The sequence below is a fragment of the Sminthopsis crassicaudata genome, chromosome 2, assembly GCF_048593235.1.
Source record: "Sminthopsis crassicaudata isolate SCR6 chromosome 2, ASM4859323v1, whole genome shotgun sequence".
NCBI classification, from domain to species: Eukaryota; Metazoa; Chordata; class Mammalia; order Dasyuromorphia; family Dasyuridae; genus Sminthopsis; species Sminthopsis crassicaudata.
Genome location: NC_133618.1, coordinates 129,638,428 through 129,666,295, shown reverse-complemented (window position 1 = coordinate 129,666,295; position 27,868 = coordinate 129,638,428). Strand labels below are relative to the sequence as shown.

Here is a 27,868-nt window from a genome sequence, read left to right as displayed (position 1 = left end):
AGGGTCTTGAGTTATTCTTTCCACAGGGAGTAATGTAGCTATGCAATGTCCCCTAAGTCTTAATTCTCCCCTATGGCATCAGAAAGACTCAACCTTGCAATGACTTAGCCCCTCGCAGAGTGCATTACTATATTTTTTTGGAGTTATTATTAAGTGATTATAATCTTTTCTAGCCTGTAGCTAGGAGAATAGCCAGGGACTCATTTGGTATAATCACAGCAAAACCAGACAAACAACAATAAAAATGTCTAGTCTCAGTGGTCACTAATGCACTGCCCTTGGTGCTCCATCTAAATAATGTAGAACTAAAAGATGCACGGAGACCATCCCTTTCTCTCTTTTTTTTTCCTCCCTCTCTCTATCCTTTTCAACCAAAAGCAGTTAGTTCAGTAGCTGCTTTTAAATAAAAATTCAGTGACCTCTTAGTTTTCCAGGGGTTTATTTTTTTCAGACTCTCTTACTCTCCTCTTTTGTCTCTGCTCACCACATTTTTGGCTATTTCTCTACCTAATTGCTAAGTAGCTAGAGGCTGGGCAGGGGGAATAAAAGGAAATGACCCTGAAATGGATCATTTTTGCTCTTGATAAGGACTCTGGTAATAGGTCTGGTGGACAGGAAGTCATATAACTTTGCCATTACAGTGAATTTCATCTGTCCAAAGTTCTCTATTTCCCATCAGTATTAATATTCAAGAATTATCTGCATTGCATGCTACAGAGTTGACTAATAAGAAATTTCTCCAGAAGGCAAAACTTAAAGTTCTTCAAGCAGATATATCATAATGTAGTCCTAACCTTTGGCAAAATTCTTAAGTAGAACCAAATTTTTTCTTCTAGCTTTCCCTTTAGTTCCTTCTTCTCTCTTGTTTCCCACAGTCTCCACCACAGTTATTAAAAGCCCTCCCTAAATTCAAGTACTTGCATTTATCCTCTGTCCTATTTATTTCTACAGACATTTACTCTTACTTCTGACTAATCCTCAGAAATGTGTTAAATGATAGGAATTTGCACTATAGCAAGTTATTTCTGAAGATGTTGCAGGTGTTTTAAAGATAGCAATCTGTAAGGGCATAATTACAGTCACTTTGATAGATCAGAGGAGTACATTATAGGAACAGAAATTTTAGAACAGAAAAGGACATTAAAGGTCATATAATCCAACCCTCTCATTTTACAGATGGATAGATAGAGAGCCCCAGAAAGGTTAGCAAAGGAAGATTGGGTTGCAGGTACAATCTAGAATTAGCATATCATCTTAAAATCTGAAGAAACTCTAGAAGGCAGCTAACCCAACCAATTCATAAATTTTTTAAAATATCCCTGACAGATGGTCATTTAGCCTCTGGTTGAGCTTTCTGAGGTACAGTGAGATAATATTTCTAGAAGACTAGTTCATTATTAGGATATTTTTTACATATATATTAAACCTAGCAATAATAATAAGAGGACATAATGAAAAGTGTTTTGTGATTCATAGAATCTCTGAATTGGAAGGCACTTGAATGCTCACAAACTCTCTTCCTTTGTTCCATTTTCAGAGTATGTGACAGCCCTTTACCTTGTCAAGGCTAAGTTTTCTCTTCTGGAAGCCTAGACTTAGTATTCTCCATACATTTGTGCTCCCTCCTGATGAGTGCTGGTAAATATTTAGCCTAGTCAGATCTAACTGGCTTTCCAAAAAAGTGAAGGAAAAAATTTACATTTAATGTACATTATTAATATTTTCTCCATCACTTTCATAAGTCTAAAAAATCAACAAAACAGACCCTAATTTGTAGCATTTGCAAATTTCTGAGATACTGAAAATTTAACAATGGGATTTCACCAAACCAGATGAGCTAGTTTCAGCACACCCCTCCCTCCAACCACTACTACTACTGATTCTATATCAACATGCTCCTTCATTACTGGCTAGAGATGTTATTAGGGTCTCCCATTTTAAAAAATAAGTACACATACATACATACAATGAGCTGATATATAAATAAGTGAATAAAGAAATAAATTTACAAATAATCAACTTGCCTTGATGAGACTATCCTCTCAAGTTAACATTTTATATTTTCTACTTTTCACTCTTGAAGAAATAGCCTACATTTGCTGTTTCTAATTTCCCCAAGCCCTTATGGTCAGGCTTTTGATATCTACGCTCTATTGAAACTATTCTCTCAAGGATCACTAATGATTTTTCAGCTGCAAAAAGTTGGGCATTTTTTCAGTTCTCAACCTGCTTGATCTTTTTATAGCTTTTAACACTCTTGTCTATCTCTCTCTCTCTCTTTTTTTTTTTTCCTGAGATACACTCTCCTTTCCTGACTTCCAAGACATTGATCTTTCTTGATTCTCTTCCTACTTGTGTCACAGCTCTTTCTTAGTCTCCTTCAATGTTCATTTTATCCTGCTTCCATCTTTGAGTCCCATAAGACTCTGTTCTGGATACTCTCCTCTTCTGTCTCTGTCTTTTTTTGTTTTATTTTCCTCTCTTGCCTCTGCCTCTGTCTCTCTCTTTCTCTATTTGTTTTTCTGTGTCTCTTTCCCTGTCTCTCTTTGCATGTATATATGTGTGTATACAAATATATATAAATACCCTTTATTTTTGTGATCTCATAAACTCCTATGGATTATCATGTAGATTACTACCAAATATAAAAACATCTATATATCTGTACCTCTATATTTATATCTGCTCAGCCCTAATTTATCTCCTGAGAAATTTCCCTATATTTTGAATTAATTCCTACCTATTTTGAAATAAACTTCCTGGGAGATCCTTATATTCAATATGTCTAAACTGAATGTGTCCCTTAAATGTGTCTATCTTTCCAAGTTCCCTATTTCCGTGAGTGGAAACACCATTCTTCCAATCATCCCTATTAGAAACTTCAGTCATTTTGATTTCTAATCTCTCTTTTACTACCTACACCCCATCTACAAAGCTTATTGACACTACTTCTCATCATTTCTATTTCTTTTTCTCCACTCAGAATACTAGACCCCTCATTTAAGTTTTCATAAACTTTCATTTCTAACTTTTTATTGTTGTTGTTCACTCATCTCTTTGTGACCTCATTTGGTGTTTTCTCGGCAAAGATACTGAAGAGGTTTGCCATTTCCTTCTAAAGCTCATTTTATGGATAAGAAAAGGGAAGTAGACAGGGATACATGAATTTCCTGAATCACACAGATAATAAGTATAAGTTGTATTTGAATTCAGGAAGATGTCTTCCTGACTCCATTCCCAACACTCTATCCACAACATTGCCTAGTTACCTTCTCTTTTTTTATAATCTCTTTAAAAATAATTTAAATCAGTCTCCATTTTGAATAAATTATAAATCCCTCAGTCTGGCATTTAAGTTTTTCATAACTTGGAAACCACCTGCCTTCTGAGATTTATTTCACATTTCTCCCCTTAGTTGAGAGATAGCAGAAAAGCAATTATCATAGGCCCTTGAAGCTCAGAAGACCTAGATTCAAGTCCTACCTTTGAAATATACTGTCAGTGTAACCCTGAACAAGTAATTTAATCTCTCACTATTCCATTCAATTCTTCATGACTCAGTCTTCTTGAAAGGGTGTCAATCTGCATTAGTAAATGTTGTTTTTCCTCACCAGAAAGGTTCATCTACCAATGAAATCACAAACCAAGGGATTATCCTTTTCTCCTTTATATATATTGCATGTATATGTATATGGCATGTCATGTCAGATTAGTAATTGTGTTTAAACTTTATATTCCTCTCATGACTATAACACACTTCTTCATCTGCATGCTTCAAAAGTCTTTTCTTACTTTGGCATTGGCCATTAACCCAATCAAAAGGAAAGAAAGAATCAATAATTTATTAAGTTCTACTAGGTGCCAGGTGCAATTTTGTGAAGTAGGTGCTACATTATTCCTATTTTCCAACTGAAGCAAATATTTAAATGTTTTATCCAGCTCACATAACTAATAAGTGGCTGAAGTCATATTTGAACTCAGGTCTTCCCAGCTCCAGCCCCATATCTATAACCCCTATACTAACTAACTGTCCTTACTTCTGGAAAGTCTTTCCAGGTTCATTCAGTCCAAAATGTTTCTTCCTTCCTTAGTTTTTCCTGCAGAATTTTTCCTGATTTTTTTTCTCCTCTGGATTTTCCTCTAGATTTTCTCTCATCAATGCCTGACTTGCATTATGCCATTCTATACATATACATTTTCTTCTCCCCCAGTAGGATTCAAATTCCTTGCAGATCCTTGACTGTCCTTTTATATCTTTGTAGCCCCAGGACCTAGACGCTGGTTAGGATGTTTAGTAAAAGTTTATTGAATTAATTGATGGACCCTGAGGTCTTTTAATCCAACTTATCCTTATTTTAATAAAAACAGCCATGATGCATGGTCATTTAGCACTGCTGAATGACCAGAAGTAGGGATATAAAAGAAGAAGATTAGCTTTATATTAAATATATCACAATTTGTAATATATATCCTTAATCCTAAATATTAGATTATATTTGAACAAAATATTTTTCTTTTCCTCTCTCATTATTTTTGATACTTTTATATTTTCAATATTTTTTCACACTTGACACTATATAGCACTTACTCTCAGACACTGTGTTTAGACTGATGGATTTATAATATTTGGGATCCCTTACACCTACCACAATAAACTTCAGCCGCATTTCAACCATTCCTTCCTCCAACTTTTCACCTCCTCTCTTTCCCTTGAAACAATAATCAAATCAACACTACCATTCCTAGAAAGGATATGCTAATCAATTGCTCAGTGACCCAATTAGCCATTGACCTTCTTTGTGATTTCCCAGATAAAATCACCTCAAATTTTTCACTGAATAAGATGACAGGAAAAGATAGTGATAGATGTTGGAGGGAATGTATGAAAAATAGGACACTAAAATGCTGTTGGTGGACATAAAATGACTATAAAATGATTAAACTATTTTGGAGAGCAATCAATTTGGAACTATACCAAAATAACTATGAAACTGAATACTTTTTGATCCAGCCATATCTCTACTGGGTATGTGTCCCAATGAGATCATAAAAGAAGGAAAAGGATTGATGTGCAAAAATGTTTGTAGCAACTCTTTTGTGGCAATGGAATGGCAAGGAACTGGAAATTGAATGGATGCCCATTTGTTGGGGAATGGCTGAATAAGTTATGGTATATGAATTTAATGGAATATGACTGTTCTATTAAAGAAATAATGAGTAGGCTGATTTCAGAAAAGCCTAGAAAACTTACATTAACTGAGTGAACAGAGCCAAAAGAACATTGTATAGCAAGATCATGTAATGATTAACTGTGATGGACTTAGCTCTTTTCAACAATATGGTGATTCAAGGCAATTCCAATAGACTTAGAATGAAAAATGCCAACTACATCCAGAGCAAGAACTATGAAGACTGAATATGGATCAAAGCATAGTATTTTCACCTTTTTATTTTATTTTCTTTGTTTTTCTGTCTAGTGTATTTTCCCTTTTGGTCTGACTTTTCTTGAGCAATATGCCAAATACTAAAATATGTTTAAAAGAACTGCACATATTTGACGTATATCAGATTGCTTGCTGTCTTTGGGAGGGGGAAAGGAAAGTAGAGAGGAAGAAAAATTTGGAACACAAAGTCTTACAAAAATGAATGTTGAAAACTGTCTTTATATATACTTAAAAGAATGGTAAGTGCTTAACAAATACATTTTTCATTTGTTCTTTTAAAAAATATTTTCCTCTTTTGGTTTGAATATCACTCCCCTTTGTATGTATGCTACCCTTAAATTGGAACATTCTTTCTTTTATGGTTTAGTCAAAGCTTGATTTTCCTTTCTTCCATGTTTTAAAGAAAAGTAAATTAAAATCATTCTTGGCAAAATATGACTTTTCTTTTAAGACAAAACAATCAATGATTTGGAATTGTTAATAAAATTTCATTTTTAAAGATAGGATTCTGCTGGAAAACAAATATATAACAAAGAAGGAAAGGAATATTTCTTCAAAGAGAAAAGTAAAATAATAGAGCAAGAGAAAAAAAAAAAGATTGGTAAAGACAGATTTCTTTTATTTGGTTATTTTTATTTTAGAGAGAATTTTGTTCAAAAAACAAAACTCTTGGGGGCACCTAGGTGGCACAGTGGATAGAGTACCTAGTCCTCAAGTCAGGAGGACCTGAGTTCAAATTTGACTACAGATATTTAAAACTTCCTACCTGTATGACCTTGGGCAAGCCATTTAACCCCAATTGCCTCACTAAAACAACAACAAAAACAATAACAAAACAACCAAAACAAAAACAAACAAATAAAAAACCTCTCAAGTTTTTGGAAATTCACAGAATCATTAAAAGTTCTTTAAAAAGTCTCTTACATCACATCACCTATGGTTCACTGAGAATCTCCTCTCTATTTAGCATTCCTAACAAGTGGCAATTCAACTTTTGTTCAAATACCTACAATGATGGGGAACTTACAACCTCAGTAAGCTGTCCATTCCACTTTCAAATAGTTTCTCTAATTTAAATCCTTTCAAGGAGATATGCAAAACACCAAACAAATATAATTTTACCAGATAATACATATATCACATTCATTCTGGATATCTTTACCACTGCTTTTTCACATATAAACTAAAAAGTCTGTTAATAAATCCACCTCATTCATCTTTAACCATTATCTAGCAATACAATTTTTCAATTTGTGGCAAGTCCCTTATGCATGATTCCTATGAGCTTTTAACTTCTTAAATTCTCCCTTGCCTTAAACTTCATATTGGTTTTGTTGCCACATATTCAATCTTTTTTTGTCTGAGTACTGCAATTCCCAGTTTGTCTCTTTACTGCTTACTATTTATAGAATATGTATGTGTGAGATAAGGAACATTTCCTGAAAGAGTTATCAGGGAAAGAGGGAAAAAGTAAATATAGACAACTTGTATCTATCATTGCTCTGTGGGTGACAATCTTATTCATTCTAATTATGTGTCCCTGTGTTCTATTATATACATCCAGAAAATATCATGTCCATCATATAACATACACAACTCAAACATCCTTACATACTTGATGGCAGAGTGTGAGTAAATATGGCAATGAATAAACTTGCTAATGGAATATAGATTACTACAAGTTTCTCATTGTGCTTCCAACACACATAAATAGAATAAAGAATAAAGAAATATAGAATAAAGAAAGATAGTAGTAGGAAAGTACACTAATGGTAACCACATTAGAATATCTGCCAGAAGAATACATTAAGGTGGTTGTTGTTTAGTCATTTAGAGTTAAGTCCAACTCTTCATGACCCCATTTTTTTTTTGGCAAAGAAACCATTGTTCACCATTGCTTTCTCCAGTTCTTTTTACAGATTAAGAAACTGAGGCAAACAAGGTTAAGTGCCTTGCCTGGGCAATAATGTCTAATAATAATAAATAATCTAAATAAATGTCTAAGGCTAGATTTGAACTAGGAAGAGGAGTCTTCCTGACTCCAAATCTGGCACACTATTCATTGTACCACCTAGTTGCCCCTCCAGCAAGATAGTTGAATTTAGTAAGTGATAAGTTTCACAAATTTCCCCTCTTCATTTACTTATCACTCTATATCTAAAAAAATTCAATCCCCTTGGTAATTATCTCCAAGAAACTGTTACCTGTTAATGCTGTTTTTCTGTGCTAACATCTGCCAGTCTTTGCCTTTGGCACTGGGAGTATCAAATGTTGCACATATCCTCTGTCTGATAGAGTAGGGGATTTTGAAGGCTTTGGGGCCAGTCTGTGCAGGGAACGTATTGTCCTCTTGTGCAAAAAAAGTGATGGTTTCTCTTTCACTCTATAAATAAAAAAAAAAGAAAATTGTGATCAGACCCAACTATTAGCATCACAATTTCATGAAAATCAATTCACATGAGGAATTTCGCTTAATACACATTACTATTTAATTGCATTGAATACATGGAAGGCAATTCCTCTTCTTTAAAATAACAGAGTCTTCTTTCACAATCCTGACAAATACCTCCTAAAAATCTACATCTCCTGACTTCATCTAGCTATCTTCAATCTAGAAGTTCTCTATACCCCTAATTGATTGGGATTACAAATTCATTAAGTACTAAAATAGGTAGCACCTTTTGGTGTTATAACTGTATGTAGTTAGACACAGACATATTGTTCTGATAATTTTAAATATTAGTGATTATGGCAAATCTCACTGGTAATTTCACAATGATTCCTCTCTCAGGCTACAGAGAGTTATCTCAAAATGGTGACTGTCAAATAAACCCCATCACTTCTGGGATATGATGGTATCTTTTGAGGATCCCATTTCTTACAGAGTTCCATATGATTTATATCCTTTTTGAGAGTGTTCAATATATGAAAGGCCTACCTAATAATTATAAATATCAAATGAGGGTTGATAAGCTATATAATATCTCAAGTTCCTTATAGATTTAAAATGTTGATTCAATGAAATATTGGCAGTTAAGGGCTCAAGCTTTGCTTTTTATAGAAGTGGGAAAGAATTGGATATGCATGGCATTTGTCATGTGTTTGTGACACAGATATTTTGATTAAGTATTTCTATAATGTGTCAGAAAGGCATAAAAATGTACTTTTCTTATGGAACTTATAAAAAATCCTCTAAACCTTGATTCTACTTCTGGTTCTACTTCTGGTAGAAGTTTGCCCCACTTCCACCCCAACTTCCAGGATGGTGTGATCCTGGGCACCTGGTGGAATTAATTAACAACAGCAGCAAACTAACAAAGCAGGCTGGTTTGCAGGTGAATGAATGACAATAAACAAGCATTAAAATGAATAAATATGGATTGTGAGAGCACAAAAAAAGAGAAAGTTTTTGACTTTTAATGGCAGTTTGATGGGTGGCCTTACTTCCCCCTTTCACTTAGAAACTTTTCTATTTTAAATCAGTTCATTGCACAAGGATGGAGATGCCACCAGTCACTTTATATAACATTTATGATGTATTCCAAAAAGCATCTGGACCAGGTAATAAGAATCCTGTAGATACATCACATTTTCTGATTGTTTAAATTAAATATGCAGAGGGAAGAGTAGATTTCATGCCCTGCACATCTGAGATAAGCAGTTGCTACCTGGTTAGCTGAGGGAATTGTAAAGCAATGAGGAATTCCAAGTATTCAGTCTATTTTGTCAAATTATCCCCCTACTTCCATCACCTTTGGAGATGGGATAAGAAAACTTGCCACATGATTGAATCTGCTTGAAGGGAAAATTGTAACATGTAAAATTCCCATTTAAACTTCTTTCCCCAAAATATATTCTACTGCAGTATTTATTGAAGAACAAGGATGAGAGAAATTGCTTGGAGATGCCTCCCTTTTTTATACAGCCCAGATTTACCATCTATAGTACTAAACATCACTGATAACTCCGAAAGATATCATTCACCACTAGTCCTTGGTCAATTCAATTGGCTTTTCTAGGCCAGTAAGAGATTTATGTTTAAAGGACACCCTCTGAAAATGAAAGTTTTAAACTTGGCCTGATACTAATCTTACTTTTTAAAACAAAGACCAAATTCTTCTTCTATCCATGAAATAATATTAAAGTAGGAAGGCAAGAGGGATGGTTTCCCTAGAAAATAATTTCATTTAGCAGGATGGAAGATGATGGTAGATCTGAGGTAGTCCATGAGGAACTAAATTACCAAATTTACTTAGACATAATGAAACATTGATATTTGTGTATTCAAAGTCAAGATCAAACTCTGACTGACCAAGCAAATCTTTTATTCTTCTTGTCTTGCATTGAATCTGTGGACCACAGAAGCTAGATCAACTAATGAAACTTAGCATCTGCACTTTAAGCCAAAAAAGTTCAAGTTCTCATTCTGGAACAGGAAAAACAATGTCCAAAAGGACAGGATTAGATATAAGAGGATATGGACTGTAGTCCAGCCTCTGTCACTTGTTTCTCTAATGTAGCTTCAAGAAGCTGTAGCGTAAGCAGTGGCTATAAACCCAGTAAGCTTCAACAGTAGGGATAAATCAGGAAGAGAGTAACTGACAGACTGCCAAACAATGGATAAGTTAGGGAAGTGTACCTCAGGCATGTGAAGACTTCCCCTAACCAAATGGGCAGATGAAAACAATTTGTTTTAACAGTCATCATTACTGCACTGTGGAAAAACTCTTAGGCCTTAGTTGAGGATGGCAGATGCCAAGATTAGCCACTGCATCCTGGGCCATCATTAATGGCTTTGACTTTTGTCATGTCACTGGACTTTGATAATTTAGGAAGAGGAAATAAGGTTGATGACTTTGTGCTACTTTACCTCACTCAAATCCAATTCATCTACAAGTCAGGACATTATTTGTGATGTCACTAGTCTTTCTGAAAATGTACAAACAGCAACAACAAATTTGTTTTATCATAGAGAAGTCACTCCACCTTTCTAAATTTCAGTTTTCTCATCCATAAAATACAAAGCAACCCACAGCATATTGTAGGGAAAGTGCTTTGTAAATATTAAAGAACTATAGAACTGTGAATCTTCTTTGTATCTTTATCCTCATCAATATATTCATGTTACCATTGGTATTGTTTGGAGAGCTGCAGAAACCTGGGATCCACATTGTTCTTGCCCTACAGGGATTTGATTTCCCTATTAGGTAGAATAGCAAATAGTGCATCATGTGGTATAACATTGCCTAAATCTGCATGATAAATTGTTTTTGACTTAGGATTCTGAAAAGGGAATGATGCCCTTTAAAAAGTTAACCTTTGAATGCCATCTCAACAACCAGAAAGAAAAGGTATCAGATGAAGAGCTACACATAGAAGCTCTGTTCTGCAGAGCTTCTGCAGAACAGAGCTTTCTCCTAAGTCTAGCGGTTTATTTAATGATTCTAGGCTTTTTTTTTTTTTTTTTTTTGCCTTTTTTGTTCAAATTATTTATTAAAGGTTTAGAGGAAATAATCCCCAAAGCCTTCTTGGTTTTGCTGAGGGATGAGGTAATGAGGCAAGCAGTTTTTATCTATGAACAAAGCATTTACCTACCAACAAATGATATGAAATAAATTGAACTACAAGAGACCATCTTATAGAGGTCTCTTCTTTCGGGTAGGTCAATATCTAAATCTAGGAGAGTTGTTTATTCTCTTATCAAAGATATATGGAGAGAGAACTTTCTAAGGATCATGTTTTATCCCACTATTATGAGTGAATGAAGCACTAGGTATAAAAATAGAAAAACAAGGAGCTCACATTGTAATTGGGGAGACAACATGCCCCAATCTCTGCAATGTGGAAGGGATAACTCTGTGTGTGTGTGTGTGAGCACATGTATACATATACATGTATGTGTGTGTATATATATATACATATATACTGCATTTATATACATATACATTATATATACACACACATACATTGTCTTGTGCTACATCTTAGAAACATTATTGCCATGTTGAGCTTATAAATAAAAAAAAAAAAAAGTCACATATTTCCTGTGATGAATCTAAGAAAGATGCCATGATGGAGAAACATCAAAAGATCTGAGTTGGAATCTTGCCTCTATTACTTAAGGCAGTTAAGTACTAAACTTGGAATCAGGAAAATCTGGATTCAAATCCTGACTTACGCATCTACTTAGGACAGATAATGTTTCTCAGCCTCATTTCTCATCTGTAGATGTGGATAATAATAGTACCTGTCCCCAAGGGTAGTTGAGAAGATCAAGTGAGAAAACATACTTAAAGTGCTTTACAAGCTTCTACTACTATCTAAATGCTATTATTATTATTATTACTAATAAATAGCTGTATTATTTTGGATAAATCCTGTAACATTTCAGCCTGCTTCCTTATTGGTCATGTAGCCATATATAAATGAGTATTATATCCTGCCTGCTCCAAAGGGTTGCCATAAGATTGAGATGATTTAATGAGTATGTACCTGTTTTTATCAACAGTAAAAGTCTTCACAGTTGAGAATGTTGTTGTGTTGGTGGTTATATATAAAGAAGAGAGAGCTAGCCTCAAATCCAACCCTGGGCTCGAGTCCTGACTTTGACACATGACCTGACTATACTCTTAGTGTTCAAGACAAACCTTCTAAGATTATAAATTGCAGAGAAGGGGAGCCAAATTGCAGTAGGAGAGGAACTTTCTTCACATGACAGTTTCCCTATCTCAGTGAAATTTCAGGCCCAGTACCTTTCCATTTCTGTATTATTGTTGTTGCTGGTGTTGTTATTACTACATAATCCTAGGAAAGTCATTCAGTAACTGATTGTCTCAATTTCTTCAACTATAAAACGGTTATAACAATAATAATACCAATGTCACAGTTTGATCTTTGTAAAGATCAAATGAGATAATATTTGGAAAAAGCATGAGTGCTATACCTACCTACAGAGTATTGCTAAATAAATGTGCATTTCCTTTCCATCATCATCCTTTTTTTTAATTACAAATATTAGTAGTCCAAGGACGAAACGACGATGGCCAACATCTTACCTCTAGGATGGATGTCTGCACTTGGAGGATTTGTTCATGGCCTTTGAGCTGCCGGATGCATATCTTGCATGACAGCTGGGTGGTGGTGGGAGTGTAGCGCTCCAGGGAGAAGGCACAGTGCAGGGGTTGTCGGTTACTGCACCACACCCGAGAAAATGGGACTTCCTGCAGGCAAGATGGAAGAGAGAAGGGGCAAATGACATGTGGACCCATTCGATGTGAGCAGAGAACAGGAAAAATAATGGCAACTATAATAATGATGGCAGCAAAGATAATTGCATACATGCCTTTGATGGAATTGTTTTTGAAATAATGTTCGAGCATATGCCAAGTAGCACAAAACTAATTAATGTCAATTCCAATTGGTACTATTAGTATTCCAAGGCTACCACAAGCTTGAGTTTTACTCTGTGGCACAAATGATTAGGAGAAAAACCCTCTGTAATGAATCACCTTTTACTTTTCCATGAATGCTTCCTTTGAAAGGACTATAAGAATCTCTATCCCAGGATGGTTATAGTTCAGGGACTTAGGGTAGTATGGCATTCCTTTCACTTCAAAACAAAAGGCAATGAAAAAAAAAACTGGATCTGCCATAAAAGAACTGAGTTCAAATCTTCATTTTACCATTTGCTATTTGCATGCTCTCAGGTAAGTATATCTCTGAGCCTTGATTCTCTTTTATAACAAATTAAAGATTCATATAGGATGATTTCTAAGGCCTTTTCCGGCTCTGAATGCAATGATCTTCACAAGCATGCATCATATACAGACCACCCTTATCCAATGTATACCATTAACAACTAATATCAATTCATAGGCGGTACAACTAAAAAAGGAGCTATTACAAAGTTATAATATTGGGCATTAGAAACTCATACTTACACATGCCCATGTACAACAAATGCAAACATAGATACAATGGGCTCTTTTTTCTACTCCAGTTTCATCCAAATATATAAAAGTCTCAACTCCTTCTCTTCCTCATAATCTTCCCAACAGTATTCAGAGTGTAATCAGTCATGAGAAATAAAACACTAAGATGGATCACTGACCTCTACAAACATTTAGAACCAATTGGGCTAAGTCCAGAGATGAGATGTGCAGTGATTTCATGCATCTATTCTTCTTTCACAAATTGAAACAAGCTACCTCTCCTATCTTCACTTCTCCTTACAAGGCTTATTAAAATCTTGTTTAATCATGTTGAAATTTGTAACAGAAGAGCAGAAAGGTACACATAGTCTAGCATACCCACTGGTACTGGAGAAGGCAGATGTTCAAGGATTTTCAGAAAAGTCAGATAGGATCTTATAATTTTACAGAGAAAGTTACTCCTAAAAGAATGGGGAACTTTGAAGAATGAAATTTTGAACCACTAAAATAACCATTCATATAAAGATGAAAATGTGAAGTTGTTTAAAGACATTAATATGAATGCATAGGAATGTACTGATGCAAATGATTTTTTTTAATAAACAGGCATATATAATGTAAATAAGGAAAACCACATAATACCAAGATAGAGCTTTATAAGGATAATGTCATGTCTAGAAAGAGAAAGGGATGTATGTAAGGACATAGAAATAGTAAATTGAACAGAAGGGATTCAAACCCGCAATATCCAATTCCAGAACTAGGACCCTTTCCCTTATACCATATATTGTGGTTAAATGCTCAATTATTGCTGTGATTATCTAATTTTCTCTTTTCAAATGATTTACTCTTATTTTGCTTCTTTCTTTCGCCCTCTTAAAAAAACAAAATAAACACACACAAACAAAACTAGGAAAAAAGAAAAAATTTGCAAGTCACTCATTTTAGCTTTCTGTGGTCAAGCTAGCTATGAAGTATGAATATCCTTTAAGTTCAATTGTTCAGTTTTCTTTTTCCACCTCATATAATCCTATATGTTAATTTGCTACTTTTATATAACAAGGTCTAAACATACATGTCCAGTTGTACATACACTGATACTATCTTCACACCAGGTCTCTTATTCTTCGACCATCATCCTGATCTTTCATCCACTGAAAACCTGGATTCTATACCTGGATCTCCTAACTCTGATAGATGAGTTTTTACCTTATTTTAATGGAGTCCAGACCTTAACATTTTCTCATCCTTGTCTTACTGTTTCTCCTTTCCATTACTCATTTATGTGTTCCCTTATCTAAGTAGAATGTAAGGTCCTTAAGGATAGGAGCTGACTTGCTAGCTGGTATTTGAAACCCTGGAACATGGAAGGATGCCTAGTACATAAAAATCACTTAATAAATGCTCTAACAATAACTGTTCAATATTTTATTACTATTACTGACATTTCTCTTTTACCTCTTAGAGATATTTGTAATTTGTTTTATATATATATATATATATGTATGTATATATAATGTATAAATATGCATATATAGAGATATAAATTTATACCTTAAGTTTTCAAGACATGGATTCTTCATCTTTCCCTTTTTTATTCATTTTTAATTTTCTCCCTTTTTATTCATTCACTTCACACAACCTATTAGAAGCTCATATCACATTTCATTTAGGCAAATGTAGTAGCATCCTAATCTGTCTCCTTGCATCTAGTCTCTTCTTTCTCTCTTTGGTGACAAAAATTGAAAATTATAAGTATTCCTATCAATTAGGAAATGGTCATGTTGTGGTATATGTTTGTGATGGAACGCTATTACCATGCTGTAAGAAATTATGAACTAATTGATTTTAGAAAAACATGAATATACTTAAGAACATTGTATACAATAAAAGCAATATTAGTTTAGGAAAAACTTTGAACTATTAAGTCATTTTGGTTATCATAAATAGCTTAATTCACTACAAAAGATTGATGAATGAAATGTTATCTGCATCCAGAGAAAGAACTGATGAATAGAATGAATACATATATATATGTATATATATATATGTATATATACACATATTAGATGTGTATGTATGTATAGAATGAGTTTACATATATATGTTTGTGTATATGTATATATACTATATACATATATATACACACACACACACACACACACACACACACACATAGTTATAATATCTAACAGTATCTCTAGGGTAGTAGAGAAGGAAGAAGAAGAAAAAAGAAATTTATATGTTAGATTTATTTTATATTTAAAAGAAAAAGTGTTGTACTTAATAGATTTGAAGTTTCATGTGCAATAATCTTCTAAATATTCTACTATGCAATGGAAATTCTTGTATTATTTTCTAAATTAAAAATAAAATGAAATTTAAAAATTTAAAGATTAAAAAAATAATATTACCAAGGCATGTTTCTCCTACCTCTAAAATAAAATTAAACAAAAATAAACAAAAATAACAACTCATATTTATTATTGAAAAATCATAATCATGCTGTCTTTTATCCTTTTGTGGCTATTGAATATCATTCCATTTTATATATTGTCAGTTTGAGTCAAATTGGTCTACTTACTGATCCTGTGAAGACCATTCTAGTTTCCTTGTCTAAGCCTTGCACAGGCCATCCTACACATACCTAGAATGCACTTGCTCCTCACTTCTGGCTCATAGAATATTCAAATTATGTTTCTTCAAGGCTTAAGTCAAGTTCTACTTCTTTCATGAGATCAATCCCATTTTTCCGAATTTTTAGTGCCCTTTCTTTTCTTTTCTTTTTTAGTGTCCTCTCTTTTGCCTTCCTTCTTTCTCTACAAAATCAAAATATTTTGAATATCCTATTTTAAGATAGTATCAAAGGAATTTTCTTTATTGTTGACTGAAGTAGCAGCTGCCAAAAGTTATAAACAAAACATTAACAAATAATACAATTAGAGCTGCTGTGATTACTGTTTTTCCAGGGCAATCATCTTTGCTTTCATTTATTTAAAAATTTAAAAAGAAAAAAAAAAGTAGAAAAAAGAAGCTCAATGAATTGAAAGGAAATATGTAGAAAGTAATATGGGAGGATAAAGTGTGGCAAAGTTATGGGTGTTTAAAGTATTCCGGAAATGTTTTCATTTTGATTCCCATTATAATTAGGTTCCTAGCAGATGGAGAGAATGTAAATCATCTTTTAGCAGGAGACAAGCACTGGGTTCTCTAAGATGCAGAGCATGCTGGAAAAGACAGCTGCTTTTATCTTTGTGAGGTGACAGCCTGGCTTTGTATTTCTCTGGCTTAATGCATATTTTGAAAATATTTTATTGTACATTATGTATAACATATTCTCTGCACTAAATGACCTTCTTATCCCCTCCAACAAGGGATCAAATGAAACATGATTAAAATAGATATAAGGTTTCAGTAAATCTGTTGAGAATAATGTGATTCTCTTTCCAGAGGAGGGTTCTGACTTTTGGGCATTCTTTTCTTAATATTTCCTGTTTATTCTGTATGTAGCTTGCTTTTATATATTTGTTTGTTGAGCCTACCTTTAGATTGTAAGGGTCTTGAGAACAGTACCTGTTTTTGGCTTATTTTTGTATTACTAGTGTTTAGTATAACGCTTGGAACATAGTAGGCATTTATTAAGTGAGTTGATTGATTAAAGGTACCAATACGTCTATTTCTGGTGGTGAACATGGAGTGTTGAAGTAGCATTTGCTCAGGAGCATTCTTTATACTCCATGATCTTCTCTTGGCAAATACATATGGACAGGGATGACAAGCAAAAGTAACTAAAACTTAAAATATAGGAATTATTGCCTAATTTGAGATCATAGATCTCTTTCAGAGTTGGTAGAATATAACTGAGCTATAATATGGCTCTAAATAGGTATAACTTATTAAAGAGAAATAGGCAAAAGTGGTAGGAGGACAGCATGTAATATTATAATGGCAAGTCAACTTATGGAAGGAAATTTTTTAAAAAGCTAGAGGAGTGCATGTATTGGAAATATAATGGGTAAAAAATCAGTGTTGGAAGAAATAGGAGTTGATTCATTATTGGTGTAAACTCTTAGATAACTTGATGAGAAAGAAAAAAATAGATAATGAGTTTAGGAAACAGTTTACAAGTCTGGCACAGGGGTGTGATATAGCAATGATAAGAAATTTCAATTATTCAAACATAAGCTAGAACACACTAGAGACAACAGAAAAGCAAAAAAGTCCTTTACATATCCTAATGATGATACTATTCTTTAAAGAGGGAAGAATCAACAAGGGGGAATTTTTTTTACTGTATTTTGTTATTTTTGCTGTGGTAGAAAAGACAGGGCATTAGAGAGAGCAGAGAATCAAGAAGAATAATATTAGAACTTGTGATAGAACTACAGAAGAAATCTAGTTTGTTTGGTATGTACCTTAAGTATTAAGAAAGAGATTTCAATTGTTCTGGTCCATTATTAGGATAGGTAAATTCCCATAGCTTTAGGTTTTACAATGGAAGTCTGATCAGGAAGGATGAGTAACTTAGAAAAATGATGTGCTTAATACAAAAAGGAAAACTTCAATGAAGAGGAAAAATAGGTATTATATCAAATAACTAATAAGAAAACATTGGGGTACACTGGTTACACCAATTAACTTAGATTTTCCTTTTCAATTTTATATATGTATATGTACATGTTTGTGTGTGTGATAGAGAGACAAGGACAGAGAAACAGAGACAGAGAATGGAGTAGTATGCAATGGAAAATAGGTAAGAGTACCAAGTCTGTAATCAGGTAGACCTGAGTTTAAATCTGACCTTACCCTTGTGTGATCCTGAGTAAGTCACTTAACCTGTTTACCTCATTATCCTCATCTGTAAAATGAACTGGAGAAGAAAATAGCAAATCATTCCAATATTTTGGGGTTTTTTTCTCCAATATCTTTGTTAAGAAAATCTCAAATAGTGTTATGAAGAGTTGGACATAACTGAAGCGACTTAAAAAATGGAAGATGGAAGCAATGACAAATAATAGAGATTAAAACAAACATGGCTATATCAAGATGAGAAATACCAGATTATCATTTCATTTTTTGGAAGTAATTGAACTAGTAGGTCCTGACAAATGCTCAGAATAAAGTGTAGCTAGGTTTTAGTTAAGTATTTGATAAAATGTATTGTGCTCTTTTTGTGGAAAAGATGGAGGGATATGGACGTACTAAATGTATTTGAAACTGGTTGAATATTTGGACTCAAAGAGTAGATATTAACAATTCAGTATCAGCTTTTTAGGAGTTCTCCAGTAGAGTGATATGGGATCTGTTCTTGGCCTTGTGCTATTTGACTTTTTTATTGATAACTAGAACAAATATTCATTAACTTTGCAGACAACACAAAGGTGGGAGGAATTTCTAACTCATTGGATGACAGAACTGGGATCCAAAAAAATCTTAGGTTAGAGCACTAGGCTAAGTCTAATAAAATAAAATCCAAAAGGGATGGAATCTCACTCTTGGAATTAAAAATAATAAAATCACTGTCAAGGATGGAGACTACATTGCTAGTCTGTAATTTTTCTAAAAACAATGAGGTTCTAATGGACTAAAAGTCAGTAATGTGATATGGAAACTAAAAATCATTAAAGTAGGCTTCATTAAATGAAGTATAGCTTCTAGGCATAGGAGAGTGATAATCTCATTTTATTTTACTCTGATAAAACCACATTCTAGTTTACAAAAGGGAGTTGATAAACTAGACAATATACAAATATACTATATATATAAATGGAGATTAAATTGATCCATAGCATGTGGAGATTGATTAAGGGGGCTATATATGTTTCATTAAATACTTGATAGAAGATTATACTTGTTGTTTTGTCCCAGAGGGCAAAACTATAGTAAAAGCAATGAGTAGAAATAGCAAAGTCAGATTTAGGCTATTGTTAGGTAAAATGTTCCAAATATTATATCTATTCAAAAGTGTAGTAGGCCTTCTTGGGAGAAGTTGTTTTCCCCCCTCATTGCAGATATTTGATGAGAGACTAGATGATCTCATGTTGGGGGAATTACAATAGAGAATATTTTTATATATGGGTTATATTGAAGTCTCTTCTAGTTCTAAATTCTATGATTCAGTGGATTTGAGATTAGATGATCTCTAAAGTTCTTTCTAGATGTAAATCATAAGATCCTGGGAACCTCCAGTTTTTTTCATCTTCTCTCTAAGAACTTGAGTAACAATGTACTCTGTCCCAAAGAGTTACTGTGTAACTGTTCCACCAGCTCTGAAGTTGCTTGGTCTCTTGTTCTTCAAACCCTCTTTAGAATTCTTGGCCTGAAGATTTTCCAAGTAGACAGCAATATTTTTTATCTCCATGGCCATCTTCGATTTCCCAGGGGCTTCTGATTTGTGACAGAGCAAACTTTTTATTTTCTCAGCATTTTTCTAGTTATATATGATATAAGCTTGGAACATAGTAAATGTTCAATAATTTTTTTTAATTGATTCATTCACTCTTTTATTAATTCTTCCAAAGAAAGATCTTAGTTTATTTTTGGCTTTTGACATTTAGGCTATCTAGTCATTGGATAATTATTTATTTCTTTGATAATAAGATTATTCAACTGGAAATGGAGATAATTTATTTATTTATATTTATCATTTCTTTTATGAGGTCAAATGAGATAACAGTTGTCTGTGAAAATATAAGTGGTAGTAACTAGTCAGCTGAAAGGGAAGGGAAGATCTATTTAATAAATGCATAGGAGTTTAAGAATCTCTCTTTGTTTTCTGTTTATTCATGAACTCTGTTACAAATAATTAAGCTCTTAAGAAAAAAAAATTACCATAATGCATAAGCTTTTGCCCAGTGCTTAGGCACTATAGTACATAAACTATATGTACTATAATACATAAGACTACTGTCTTCACAAGGTTGGTTTGAAGGCAGTACTTTATAAACCTCCAAGAACTATAAATATGAGTATGAGTTATTATTATTTGCTATTATCATCATTGCTATTGAGTGTTTTTAATTTTTTTATTTTTTTTAATGCAGATCTCTAATTGCATCAGTATGGGGAATTTCTTGTGTGGAAATGACCTCCACTGAACCAGATTGTCCATCTACTTATAATTAATAGTCTCAGAGAGTTTTCAAGGACACTGAGAGATTAAGTGACTTGTGTATAAATTAGGTTAAAGCCAATAAGCTCATGGATTCCCTACAGAAAGTGTTCTATGATTCCCTAACGTTAGAAGTAAATACTATATAGGTTTAAAGGCCACAGTAACATGAAGGATGATACAAACTGAGATTTCCCAAAGCTGAGATGCCTTCCAGAAATTGATAAAATGAAGATTGTATGACTGGGGTGGAGGTAGGAGGAGAGTGAGGATGAGTATGCTGGACCATCAGGACCCCCAAAAAAGAAAATACAGTGAAAATGAAATCTCAGAACATGGCTCTTTGCTTAAAAAGTCAAACTATAGCTCAGCCCTCCGAAGGAAATACATATAATTTAAAATATAAATATTTATACCTGCTCGTGATCAGCCCCTAGATTTCTTTATTCTGGTTGTAAACATATATGGAGCAGCTTTGCAAGGGTCTGATTTTTTTGGCTTTGAGTGTCTCTTCTAAAATTATCAAACTTTTACATCCTCCTAGTTTGTTTTTTGTTTTTTGCTTTTTTTTTAAAGTGAGAACTTAAAACAAAACAGCAACAACAACAACAACAAAAACAAAAACTCCATTCTCCATTATGCTTAAAAACTGTTACAAGGTACTGGTTCTCTCTTCAGAATTTTTATCTCTAAGCATTAAACTTCATGGTTACTTTGGATTGATTCATTCATATTAGCTTCAGTGACATATGGCCCTTATAACCCATAAAAGTTAATACAGAAGGATTTGTATGACTATCAAGACTTGTTTTAACAATACCCTGAAGTTCGATTAGGAATAGAAATTCTGAATAATGCTTACAGAGAACAGAGACATCCAGGTCTCATACTCCACAAATAATACATTTATTCATAGAAAACCATTTGTTCTAAAAGGAAATGTGCTGATCCATTAAAAAAAATATTCTAGGCTAAATTTGTTCTCGATGCTTTGAATACACTAAGAATTCATGATAAGGTGACAATTCCCCAAAATAATTTATGATGTCTATAGAAATAAACAGAAAATAAACTTTGTATTTGGCAAACTGTCAAATATGGAAATATTAAATTTGATACATTCAGAAGGTGAAGGATTCACCTTTCTGCTCAATCTCACGGCCCAGGCAGAGTTTTCTCTTCATGGTTCAGTCTGTTTTTACTCTGACAAGTTGGCATAGCTTGTACGTGATTTAGGAAAAGGAATGATATGAAAAGTGAAAACAGTGCCAAAGCACTGTCCCATGCGGGTAATGGTGAAAGGCATAGCCAAGAGATCAGAAGTCTTTATGTGACGCCAGTTTAGCAGTACCCAAGTAAGTCTGCTTGAGACATTCAGTTTTAACGATGTGTGACTGTCAGGCTCCCTGATACTTTGCAGTGACTTTAATGATCATTTTTTGGAGTTTCTTGATATTTACTAGCATGTTCATCAGATGAGAAGGGGGGGGGGGTTCATGTGAAATAACTTTCATACTAAGTAGCAGCTTTTCAATATGATATGAAGTTAAATCATGTATATCCTGTGTAGCTTAGACCCTTCCCAGAATCTGTTCTAGGGTGAGTCTCAGTGAAAAATAATATATTTACCTCTCTAGTTCTTTCACTGGGCAATACAAGACTAGAAAATGACCTGCTCCCTCTTATTTCCTTCGATTTATTCCTTCCTCCATTGTTTATTTCACATGATAGCAAACCTTTCAAAAGTCTGACATGATATCTATTGTTTCCCACCCAAAGAAAGCAGAACAGTCATTACTTGGGCTCATGACTACATCAATATTCTTTCTCAACTCTTCAGTAAAGCTAGAAAAAGAAATAGATGGATGGATAGATAGATTACAAAACATCTCACTATTAGATACGTTGACATATGAATTGAAATGTAGTAGCAAATTCAACCAGAGGGTGGGAGATGTTTTATCTGACAGCCGCTTTTTAAATGCATTTACTGCCTCTGAATTTATAACACTTTTTTTTTTTCCTGCTGTTTCTCTAAAATTGGTACATTTCCAGGACAGTGTTGAGATTAAACCCACACCTTTGATAAGGTGACAGAGCAAGGACTGAGTGGATCAAGAGGATCTTCATTGAAATTTTGTTAATGTTTTTGTTGGTCAAAATATAACAGCTTGCCTTATACAAAACAAAACAACTAGTAAGTAAGTACCTGGCATGCAGTAAATGGTTTAATTCTCCAAAGGAAAGGGGGGATATCGAGAACAGAGATCTGAAGACTAAATGTATTTCCTTTGAAATGCAGCAACTTTGGTTCTTCCAGTAGCTGGCCCCCTTGATGCCTTTCATCTGAAACCACTTCCTATGAGAGAGAGAGAGAGGGAGGGGGGGAAGGAGAGGGGAGAGAAAGAGAGATGAAGAAGGAAGGAGGGAGGGAGGGAGAAAGAATGAACAATTTAATTTCATAAGCATTTTTCATTGATAAATTTTTATACCAACTGTCATAATGAGCAGAAAGCAAATGGAAACATGCTCCTTACACATCTATATCTAAACTAAAGCTAAATTCAGAAGACTGACAATTGTGTGTAATTGAGGAAAGCAATAGTAATAATGGGCAATAATTGCCCATTCCACAATAATAGCTTCCTTTGCCAAGGATGATTCCTTTTTTGTTTGTTTGTTTAAGTAAATCACTGTTATTATTAAAGATACTGGAACTCAAGAATTCTCAATAATGTAGATATATTTCTGTAAGTAACATTGGATTTCACTTGATAATAGTGACAGTTCTGATCAACACTTTCATGTTAATATGTATCTTCAACTTATGTGTGTTGATAAAGAGAATCTTCTCATTTATAATTCCCCTATATCAATGAAATCATGTCTACTCCCTATTCCTATTATTGTTAATATATTTATATGTATACATATATACATATATTTATACACATATGTATAAATATATTGTGTTAATAGGTTCTAATATCTTTTTAGGACTATACAGATTGTGTAGTGATTAATGGTCATTTTTGGGAAGAAAAGTTATAACATTTGCAAATCTTTACATATTTACATATTCAAAAGGCAGTAAATCAATAAGAATAAGAAAAATAAGTATTTCTCTAGCCAGTTTTTAACTTAGAAGCAAAAAAGATATTTTTCCTAGAAAGGTAAAGTAAAATATAAATATAGTCATCATGTTCACATGTATTTTTTTTACTTAAGGAAGGAGGTAGGAAGAACATTATTTTATTTCTATGGTACATTCGCATATATTCTGACATAGCACAGGCAATATATAAATTGTTATTTGCTAACTTCTCTAGAGTTGTGCTTAACCCATCAGGGGAGACTGAAGAGGTATGAGATGTTTGGTATGACACTAAATGCCTTAAACTGTGTGGTTTTGACTAAAAGTAGCATAGGAAACTAGGGATCTTTTAAAAACAATGTTTTAGTAATACTTTCATTTGTATCCTATATTTGGCTGACAACTGTGGGCTGAATCAGGAAAACCCAAGTCATAGAGTTAAATATACTTAATGTTTGGCCAGCAGAAGGATACCAGAACATTGCAAGTCTGATTTGCACTGCAATGGAAATTTCCTTGTCAACATAACTTGAAGAAATTTTCTAATCATGTTAGCAGTTAGATGATGCAGTAGCTAGTGCTCAATACCTAAAGACTTGAAGACGAGTTCAAATTCAATCATAAATACATATTGCTATATGATCTTGAGCAAGCCACTTAACCCCTATCTGCTTCATTTTCCTTACCAGTAAAATGGAGATAATAATAGCATCTGCCTCCTAAAGTTCTTGTAAGGATCAAGTGAAATAACATTTGTCAAATATTTAACAAACCTCAAAATTCTACATAAATGCTAGTCATTTTTTTAAAAAGGTAATGACTTCAAAATCTCTCAATAACTTTATACAAGACATTTAAAAATACAAACAAAATGTTATTATTTAATTTTTAAAATTTATTTATCTTATATTCAAACACAAAATAGAAAAAGAAAAAACAACATTGCTATATCCACAGCAGAACATGAGAGAATTAAAAATATGAAGAAAGAAATTTTCTTTTCAAGAAAGCCTATATAGTAAATATCACACATTGTCAGAGCTGTCCATCTTTTCTTTGTTTTCTTGTAGATTCTCTTTTTATCTTTGCTGTATACTTTTTCCTTTATTCTCCTCCTCACCAAGAAGATTACAATTAAGTGCAGAGATTTCACAGACACATATATACAAGACATATATGTATATCCATAACATACACGTGTGCAATACATATATATATAAAATACTTATACATACATACATAGATATACACATATTTATAATCTCACACACACATATATACACATATACATTCATATGCATCTATGTAGATCATATATGTTCATTTGTCCTGTTTCTCTGAAAGTAAAAAAAAAAAAAATTCCTTCATAAATCCAAGTCTTTCCATATTTTTCTAAATCTATCAACTTATCATTTTCTATACCACAGCAATATTCTAAATTTATACCATCTAGTTATTTTAAGTAGTCTAAAATAACATTGATTAATATGGCAGACATATTGTTTAGTTTCCCTATTTCTTTCCTCTTTTGATTAAATCTATCTTAGCTTTAATTTTTCTGAGATCATGATTATTACCACTTCTTTTTTATACAATAAATTCTACTCATGATTTTTGTTTTATGTTTGTGTGTATCTTTTATTTCTTATCCCTCATAACTCTTTTGCTTTACTTCTACCTGCTATATTGCCCTATTACTTAATCTACCCACTTTCCAACAATTCCTCCTTTATCCATTTCCCTCACCCTTGTCTTTTGCCCTCTTGTTTTTATTTGAATTTAGAAGACTTTTATAGCTTCCAAATACCTATGTTATTTATGTTATGTTATATATGTTATAAAATATAGTTTGTCCTTGTTAAGTCCCTTGTAATTTGATGTTTACCTTATATTTCTCTTGAATCTTGTATGTCAAAATTTCTATTAAGTTCAAGTCTTTTTTCAACAAGTCCAGAAACTCTGTAAATTCATTTATTGTTTATTTTTTCTCATTCAGGATTATGCTTAACTTTGGTGGGAATGACATATTTGGCTGCAAACCCAGTTTTTTTTTCCACTAATATACAGGGATCTAAGACCTGTGGTCTTTTAATGAAGATACTGCTTGATCTTATGTGACTCTAACTGTGGCTCTATCATATTTGAATTATTTATTTTTCTTGTTCCTTATAATATTTTCTCCTTGACCTGGGGGTTTCAAAATGTGGCTATGATATTCCTGTAAGTTTTCCTCATAGGATTTCTTAAAAGTAGTGACTTGTTTTTTTTGGTTCTTTGTTTTGTTTTTTTTTTTCCTATTTTTACTTTTTCCTGTTGTTCTAATACTTTAGGAAATTTTTATTTAATTACTTCTTGTGTTATTATATAAATATTCTTTGATTATAGCTTTTCAGTAGTCTAATTATTCTCACATTTTCTCTTCTTGATTTGTTCTACAGATCAATTGTTTTTCTTATAGATGTTTCAATTCTCTTCTATTTTTTCATTCTTTATATTTTATTTTATTTTATTATTTACTGGTTTCTTATAACTTTGCTGGCTTTCCCTTGCCCAATTCTAATTTTCAATGAGTCATTTTCTTCTTTAAGATTCTGGATCTCCTTTTCTACTTGGTTTATTTTTTAAAAATAGTCTTCTTGTTTTTCTTGGATTTAAAAAAAAAGATTCTCATTTGCTTTCAGTCATAGTCTTAAATTCTAGGTACCATGATTTTGTTATTTCATCCCATTCATTGCTTAGTATCAGAAAATTTATGACCAAACCATTTCCACCTAATCATAAAAATAAAAAAAAGAATATGAGAGTTGAAATTATTTTTAAAATTATATAATCCTCATGTTTAAAATGAACAAAATAATGAAAATATATACTATAGATATATGTATGCATATAGCATATATATTCTAATATTTCAATTTTCCACATATATTGTTGAATTTCACATACTAGCATTTTACTTGAGGATTTGAGGCCTAAGAAATGTGAATTTACATACCTGGAAGATTGATCTTGCTTAGTCTTTTTTTTTTTTTTTCCCATTGCACCACAATTTCAGACCAATGAGAATTTCATCTCTATTTATTTATTATCTACCTATAGACTATTACTTATTGTTCCCTTTTGAAAGTCAGCCAAAGATGTACCAGTTATCTTAATATCATAAAAGGTATTATTCTCCAATTCTCTAATTCAATCTTGATGTTAACTCTAATCTTGATGAATTTTACAAATAATCAGTGAGTATTTACTTTACATAAGATGCTGAGGTCATAAAGGCAAAAATGGCACAGATTTTGCCTGAGTAGCTTAAATTTCCTATTAAATATATGTGTATTAAATTGTTTTTTTTTTTTTATTACTGTTGATCACATTGAAATTCATAGCCCTCCAGGCTAGAATACAGTAGAACTGTACTTCTGACTAGTATTACAAAATAATAGGAAGAGGAATTTTTCATAACATTTATAATATACATAAAACATATATATATATATATATGTAGAGAGAGAGAGAGAGAGAGATTCAAGTATAGATGTAGATATAGATAATATTTTTAGTATCAACATATTTAGTTGCATGAACTCTTAAAAACCTTCTAGAGAATTTTATGGAAGGAATGGTATATATCTATAGGTGCAATTATATTTGGTAAGCCTTTATTGAACATATATTGTAAGGTAGTATGGAAGGGATCCTAGCTCAGAAGAGAGAAAAGAAAACTAAGACTAAAAACTGGATGGAAAACTCTCAAGTTTGAGACATCCTAAACTTAAGATTTCTGAAATTGGATCTTCTAAAGAAGGAAGGATATGTCCTGATGTAGAATACTCCTCAAAGAATGTAGAAGAGCATTTGCATAATTCAGGAAGCTACTCAATGAAAAGAAAAAAAAAAAAAAAGAGTAACTTGAATAGTGAAGAAGAGTATGAAACACAGAGTGGTACTGTTAGTCTTGGGAAAGCGGTATAGGATTGGGAGAGGGGGGCGAAATTTCACCAGAATGTTAAAGGGTTGTTGTCACTGGGAAATGATTGTCTACTTAAGTGCCCTGTGTATTTTCATATGGCAGTGAGTATCCAGCCTGGAGTTAGGAAGACCTAAATTCAAAGTTAGTCTCATAAACTTATTATGTGACTTTGAGCAAGTCACTTGCCTCTGCCTCAGTTTCTCCTGTAAAAGCTGGAAAAATAAATGGCAAACCACTCTAAGTAATTTTTCCAAGAAAACCCCAAATAAGGTTAAATCAGATGTAATCACAGAGTCAGATGTAACAATCAACTGAACAACA

At 32.9% G+C, this 27,868-nt stretch overlaps 1 protein-coding gene across 8 annotated transcripts in view; it reads right to left on the bottom strand.

The window, feature by feature from the left end:
* Nucleotides 1–27,868, bottom strand: part of UNC5D (unc-5 netrin receptor D) — a 770,467-nt gene that overhangs the window by 26,137 nt on the left and 716,462 nt on the right. For all 8 annotated transcript variants that reach the window (XM_074287224.1, XM_074287226.1, XM_074287225.1 and 5 more), the window contains 3 exons: nucleotides 22,696–22,845; nucleotides 12,500–12,664; nucleotides 7,649–7,827 (listed from right to left, as the gene is read on the bottom strand). In XM_074287224.1, coding sequence (XP_074143325.1) covers nucleotides 7,649–7,827; nucleotides 12,500–12,664; nucleotides 22,696–22,845 — 494 coding nt within the window. The remainder of the gene's footprint in view (nucleotides 1–7,648; nucleotides 7,828–12,499; nucleotides 12,665–22,695; nucleotides 22,846–27,868) is intronic.